The sequence below is a fragment of the Cyprinodon tularosa genome, unplaced genomic scaffold, assembly GCF_016077235.1.
Source record: "Cyprinodon tularosa strain WSP-4 unplaced genomic scaffold, ASM1607723v1 ctg98, whole genome shotgun sequence".
Lineage (NCBI taxonomy): Eukaryota > Metazoa > Chordata > Actinopteri > Cyprinodontiformes > Cyprinodontidae > Cyprinodon > Cyprinodon tularosa.
The window spans coordinates 3,540,004-3,547,016 of record NW_024039762.1 but is presented as its reverse complement, the minus strand read 5'-3'; the positions used below and the strand labels follow the sequence as shown (position 1 = coordinate 3,547,016).

The 7,013-nt window shown below is 38.6% G+C and overlaps 1 protein-coding gene across 3 annotated transcripts in view; it reads left to right on the top strand.

Annotated features, from left to right (window-relative positions):
• The first annotated feature begins 5,645 nt into the window (after positions 1-5,645).
• The window catches only part of LOC119777104 (CUB and sushi domain-containing protein 3-like), a 319,759-nt gene continuing 318,391 nt past the window's right edge, over positions 5,646-7,013 (top strand). For all 3 annotated transcript variants that reach the window (XM_038275900.1, XM_038275898.1, XM_038275899.1), the window contains exon 1: positions 5,646-6,232. In XM_038275900.1, coding sequence (XP_038131828.1) covers positions 6,055-6,232 — 178 coding nt within the window. In that variant the 5' untranslated portion in view covers positions 5,646-6,054. The remainder of the gene's footprint in view (positions 6,233-7,013) is intronic.

The window sequence follows — 7,013 nt, the reverse complement described above, 5'->3', positions numbered from 1 at the left end:
ATCCTGTTAAGTTGTACACTGCCATTCACCCTATGAGGAAAAGAGATTAGGACCAGTCCCCACTGTGATCCTGCTATGGATAATATGAAAAGAAAGTTTTGTTTTTAAATACATGCATGTTAATGTATGCTTTATGGTATATTTTTTCCAAGAAAGGAAGACCACCGGCTTTGCCTCTGAGAGTTGGTTTTTGCCCCTTGCTCTTCTTCATCTGACTGGCAAAAAACTCTTGCTTTTAGGAGACACCAAACTTCGCTCATCCTTGCTCTGCCCTCCTTCCTGTTTGCCCTTCCCTGTCACTCCCTCACTTCCCTCAGTTCACATCTGTTTTCTGTCTGGCACCTTTATGTTTGCCATCATCCCCCAGTCAATTCCCTTAACCCTTGTTTTCTGTGAAATCCTTGTTCTCTTATCTCCCTTTCCCTGTTGCTTCTCTCATATTACTATTTCAGACGTTTCTCAGAAGATAAAAGCTCAACATTTTTTTATGTCAAATGCATGAACAAGGCATATGAGCAGGTTATGTCAGCTGGGATCAGAGTGGAACTTTCATAAAATGTAATCAGAAAGAAGAGATAGAACAATTTGGGAAAGCTTGGAGTAATAACATAAAATGGGTATGATTTCCAGACAAGGTGCATATTTTCATATGTGATTATCATGTCACATAAAAACACTGTTATTCATGTTTTAAGATGCCCTCTAACTATTAAAGGATCAGAAAGGCTTTTGATGTTTTTGATGTCCTTTTTTATCCATATTTATTTTGACTACAGTAAACTATATGGGATGATTCATGGCCCTGGGTTTTGCCCTGAATTGAAGTGCTTGAACTGTGCTGGTGATGAACATACCAAGCACACTTGGGAAAAAATGCTAATTCTTTTCATTTCATCTCCACATAGCTAACCATACAATGAAGAATGAAGGTGTGCTGTTGTTTAATTGTTAGCTTTGAAATTACAGCTCAAGGAGGGTTCTCTGCGAAAGGGGAAAGCGTGTCTGGATTTCAAATCCCAACTCACTCTTTCATTTCTTTTTGTTTCAGTCATAATCTGTTTATGGCCCATCATCTCAAAGCCCTGGAGTAGAGGAAAGGTCATCTAGTGTGAAAATGAAATTCACAGCTTCTACAAATATGAAGAAAAATATGAACTATGACAGTGCCTTGGAAAAGGTATTCACATTTCTTAAAGGATTCCCATTTTTTTCACATTACAACTTCAAACTTTGCTATATTTTATAAGGATTTTGTGTTATTAACAAACAAAACTTTGTTTATGATTATAAAGTGAAATAAAAGCATTTTTTTTAAGTTTCTAAATAAGTTGTCGTTGCTGAAAGAATATTCTAAGGAATCTGTATTGACCTTTCTCATGTCCCATAAAAGGAACACATTAAGCATCTACTTTAGCTTAAGACATGGGAAAGAAAGTGTGCAGGTCAAATAAAACTAGACCGTATGCTTTAATGATTCAATGATCTGAAAAAGCACTGACGGTTAATAAGAATATTGAAACAGGGCATGCACTAGAGATTCACCTTCAACAGTGCACCAAACCTACACATAAACCCAGAACTGGAGTCGGGTGGCTTGGATCAGTATGTTCATATGTTAGAATGACCTAGTCAAAATCCTGACCCACTGTTCCCCCACTTTAGAATCACAACTCTTTCCATTCATTTCGATCAGAAAAATTAGTAAAAAGAATGGGCATAAATTTGAGTCTAGATCTGAAGAGCTGGTTAAGATTCACCCCACTGGATGCTTTAACAGCCGCAGAATGTTGTTTCAGAAATTATTCACCGCCCTATTTCCTTCCTGAATACATAAAATACATATATGTTGTACCACTATCTTAAAGAAAGTTAAAGAATAAAGTTGAGGTACTCATAGATTTTTAAACTTAAAAGTCAAGTGTGAGGGACTCTGGTGTGGGTGTATATATATATATATATATATATATATATATATATATATATATATATATATATAGAGAGAGAGAGAGAGAGAGAGAGAGAGAGAGAGAATAAATGCACACAATATGCAACTCATGTGTAAAATACAAGCGTGTGTTTATGAACGTGGATTTACACTGAGGGCCTCCAGTATTGGATACGCACAAATAATCTGATGCTTTTATCCAGACTCACACATGCAGTCATGCTCACCATATGCATGTGCGGCATTCATATGTATAAAAACTACTGTAGAGCATGAAAACGCCCTCTGAAATGATTTTATGTTGATGCATTAGACAGAATCTTGTGATAAACATGGCCTCTGCTCATCAGAACTTATCAAATACATTTACAACTGCAACCTTCTGTGACCCAGGGGGGAAATCCTAGTTCGGTAGGCTATCACATTATTAGGCTAGTTAGCATACCAGTCCTGTACAGTTAAATATGAAGATCAATGCTTCAAGTTGCATTAAACAGATGGTTTGACTTTTAATCTGAGCCACAGCATACAAATGTTTGCGAAGATATCACTCAATACTTACTGAATGACAGACGTGCACATAAGAATGGTGCAGCAGCTTCATGTTTGGTGTATTTGGCGTATATGACTTATCATTGCAATCAGGGACACAAGCTTTTTTGGTGATTATGAGGGTCAAGCAGAATATCTGTCTCACTGCTCATCAAGCATCAAGTCGGAGCCTGCAAAAGACATCAATATGACCAGAGCCCACTCTCCTGGGCCCACCTGTCGATTACACTGGTAAAGACAAGCTGCGTGGCCTCGCAATCTATCGCCAGCAACTTCCTCTGGGCCTGTAGACACTTGAGGAATTTTGATACCAGAAGGGAATAAGAGGCCTTCCCCTTCACAGAGCCGGATACACAGTGGCTCGCCTTTGCTGCATAAACTATTGTGACAAACAGCTCTTCAGAGGAATGGAGTCAAGATACAGCTGTATCATTATGTGGTAGAGAGTCAGTTTGTACGGGGAGAATGAGCTAGATTGATATCAAGCTGTTCAGAACGACACGTAAAATGCAGTTTTCACTAAGCTGTGAAATATATTTTCTTGAGCTCCTAAGAACTTAATAAATAATGAATAAAACATGAATCTGAGTAAACAAGTTTCAGGGGTATTTATTCCAAAATAATCCCAAGTAAATCTTAAAGTATCCCAGTCTTGCAGTAAATATTCTATGTATCTCAGTCTGGCCTCTAGTTGAATTATTACTAAATTATTCCTCACTGTGTGTCAAAGGACAACAAACACACTGCTCCATTCAACTTCCCACTGTACAATTCCTCACAAAAAAATTATCATTACAACTTTTATGTGACATAACATTATAAAATAGTACATCACTTTGCATGTCTCTCTGAGATTCTCAAATTGATTTAGGTCTGCATTTTGACTGAGACCATAAAAGACAGAGGTATCCGTGAATCTAAACCCTTAGACTGTTCCTCTGGTTATACATTTGTGGTCATAGTCCTGCTGGAAGGTAAACCTCCAATCAGATATCAAGCCTGTTTACATCTCTGACATGTTTTCTTATTTTCTTCAGTGTCTAGCCACATCATTATTAAACAAACCAATATTTTTTAGCAATACCACTTTTAAATATTTATGTGTTTCTTACATTTCTTTTTCAAGAATGATTTGTTATTACTTTGTTTTTATCAAAAAAACAATCAATAAAAACATCATCATCCTTCAACTGGTTCATAGTTTCAGTTCCATGGACAGCCCTCGTGTGTCTTTTAGGACATGTCATCAACAACAGTTCCTTTAAGCCTCATTTATTACAGAACTATCCTTTACTGATAAACTGAAAAATTTCCACTACAGCGGGTTTAACTGCATTTTTTTTACTTGTTTCAAGTATGATGTTGTGAGACTTTTTTGCTAGAAATATGTAATGTCAATAGAAGCAATACAATTCAACTGGTCCATAGTTTCAGTACCATGGACAGCTCCTACTGTATACTTCTTTCAGGACGTCATCAACAACAGTGCCTTCAAGCCTCATTTATTACAGAACTGTCCTTTGCTGATAAACTGAAAATTTTCCACCACAGTGGGTTTAACTGCATTTTTTTACTTGTTTCAAGTATGATGTCGTGTGAGTTTTTTTGTTAGAAATATGTAATGTCAACAGATGCAACACAATTCAACTGGTCCATAGTTTCAGTACCATGGACAGCTCTTATGCTTCTTTTAGGACTTGTCATGAGCAACAGTTCCTTCATTACAGTCTCTGTATGAACTACCCTTTGCTGACTTTATGCTTATAAATCTTTCTAATAGCGCGCAGAATATTGATTCTTATAAAGGTCATTTAAACCACATTTATTAATTGGATAATATTTAAAAACGAGATAAATGGACATAATGGATTCAGTCCTTATCTGAAGTCATTCATATCCTGCAGCTCTCAGGTGGAAAAACCCTAAATTTAGTCTGAATTACACTTATTTTCACATGCTTAATAATCAGTAACAAAAAAGCTTAATTAAAAACAGCTAGAAACACACATTAAAATTAAAAAGCATTTGGAAAGAAACGTTTTGCATAACAACCACACATGACAAAGTCTGATAAGATTAAAATCTTAAGGGCCTACATAGAACACTCAAGCTGAAAAAAATCTTACACTTCAGATAGCTTTAAACTCAGCTTTGTCATAGTGTTGGCACCATCAGGTTGCCGGAACTGGAACCATTTTAAAACATAGTCAACAACAAAGGAGCGGGTCTAAGCACAGGTGTTATAATTTAAATTAAGACTTAGATTCTAATGAAAAAAAAATGGAAAACTGCTGATCATAAAGACTTTTCATCTCCTCGAAGACAGTTTGGGCTTTGGGGGGAATAATCAGCAGAATCTAAAGTTTTATGTCTAGGTAGTCATAACAAATCTAGCAAGAACAGAAGCTAATGGATCCGTGAATTGCTGAATAAAAATGAATCAATTTAGATTGATGTTTGTAAGAAAAAATAAATGAAAGTCTCAGCATTTATCAGTTTTGTTCCTCATATGTAATTTGCGTGGATTTATCAGACATATATTAACAGAAATGAAAAAATCTGGGTAATACCTGAACATTTGAGAAAAGTTCAATGGTATGAACTCTTTTCCAAGGCTATGTGTCTGAATGGCCGATTGATGTATGAGACCTCACGTCTTTCTGCCTCCCCCGCCCTTTTTTACTCCCAGATTCAAAGTAAAGGTCGATGACTCTTCTGAAGCTAGATGGCAGGAGAGCCACACTGCAGCTGAGCAGCGCTTCTTTGCGCCGTCATCATCCCATTTTTTTTTTTTGCATTGCAAATTGCCCAGCCCCATCACTCCCAATAAGAGATCTGCTCGATCTCCAAAATGGAAAAGAAAAAAGAAAGAAAAGAAAAAAAAAATCAGAGTTATGGCGAGATTGCCAACAAGGTGGGTTTCTGCTGTGCGCCTCTGAACAGTTCCTCCTCTGACACACGCGCACATATGAACCACGTGCTCCCATTAAACAGGATTCATTTCTCTCTAAAGGGTTTACATCCTGCTCATAAAGACACCCCCTCCTCTCTCTTTCCTCGCCACCCACACCTCAATGTTCCCACTTCATGATTTGTTACCCTCAACCAGCCAACTCATACTTAGACAGGACCCTCTTTTTCTCACTCTGTCTCTCTCCCTCTCTCTCCACCTCCCCACCATCACAATTTCTCTCTCTCAGACTCAGCTCAGTTTGATTACTGATCGATAAAGGTATAAGCCTTCATACTGCCTCATCCGCTTTGTAGGGAATAAGGAGAGGAGATGATGAGGAGAAAGTGTGGGAGCGCGCTATTAGAGATCTTCACACTTGAAGCCCCTCTCAGCAGAGATGGTTGAGCCCTCGTCCAGGTTGCTGTGGTCCTCTCCTAAAATCCAGACTCGCTCACTCCTCTGCTCTCAGCTGACACAGCGCGGCAGGCGGCTCTGTCTGCTGCTTCTCCTCTAAGGAGAGATTCCACTTGCACCGGCCGACAGGACGAAAAAAAAAAATAATAAAGCAGCAGGCTGCGCTGGCTTAAATGCTGTAGTTGAGAACATGAAGGGGATTTACAGAGACGGATACTACGGAGGACCTATTGAGCTGCGGGACGTTTTCAACAGGAGATGCGTTAAATGTGGCCGGGGGCACTTTGTTCAAGCCAAAACGATGGGGATTAGGACCGGAATTGTTTTCTGGAATCTCGTCTTTTCACTGATGTTCACTTGTGTGAAAGGTACGAGCCACTGCAGCATTCTCTGTATTTTTCTGGTGCGCTTCATCTGTGCGTATTGCGTGCGTGGTCATGCGTGTGTGAAAGAGTGCGCGTGTGCAGGTGAGAAATCAAAAGCTTTAATGTCCCAGATTGCTGGAGTTTTTAAAGGGCGCAGTTTGGCGGGTTTTGCACTCAATGCGGGCTTTGACCTGAGCGCTCAATAGAGATTCTTGCGGTAGCCTACGCTTCTTCTGATACCCTACGTGAGCTGCTTTGCTTAGTAGCCTAACTAGTGAATTGTTGGGGCTGAAGAGATTCCACTGCAGATTTCTATTCAGATTTTTTTATTGATCAGGAAAGAACCAACATCTCTTTTCTGGGAAGATTAGTTTTAAACTATTTATTCCTGATTTGAGACATACTAGTGAGACTTAAACCAGACAGTGCCCAAGGCAATAAGTGGAACCAATTTGGCTGATGGTGTGACTCTCCACTGTGCGCAGGTGAAAGGTGGTCTCCTTAATATTCAGAGAGGTCTTTCTAAAGCAGCTTGAATGCTTGCTGCAGCTGGTGCCCAATCTCTGGTTCGGTTATTTAAATCCTACAAATTAAAAGGATACTGGAAATACATCCCCTCCATTTTATCTGGTGCCTTCAATCCAGATTTTATTCTATTTAAACGAAATTAAAAACTCAAAATACTATGCTGTTTTGCCAACTTCTCTTTAACATCAAATTGAAATCCAAATCCAAATTAATGTGAAGCTTGCAAAAATTTTGGTCTAATTTTGGCCTTATTAAC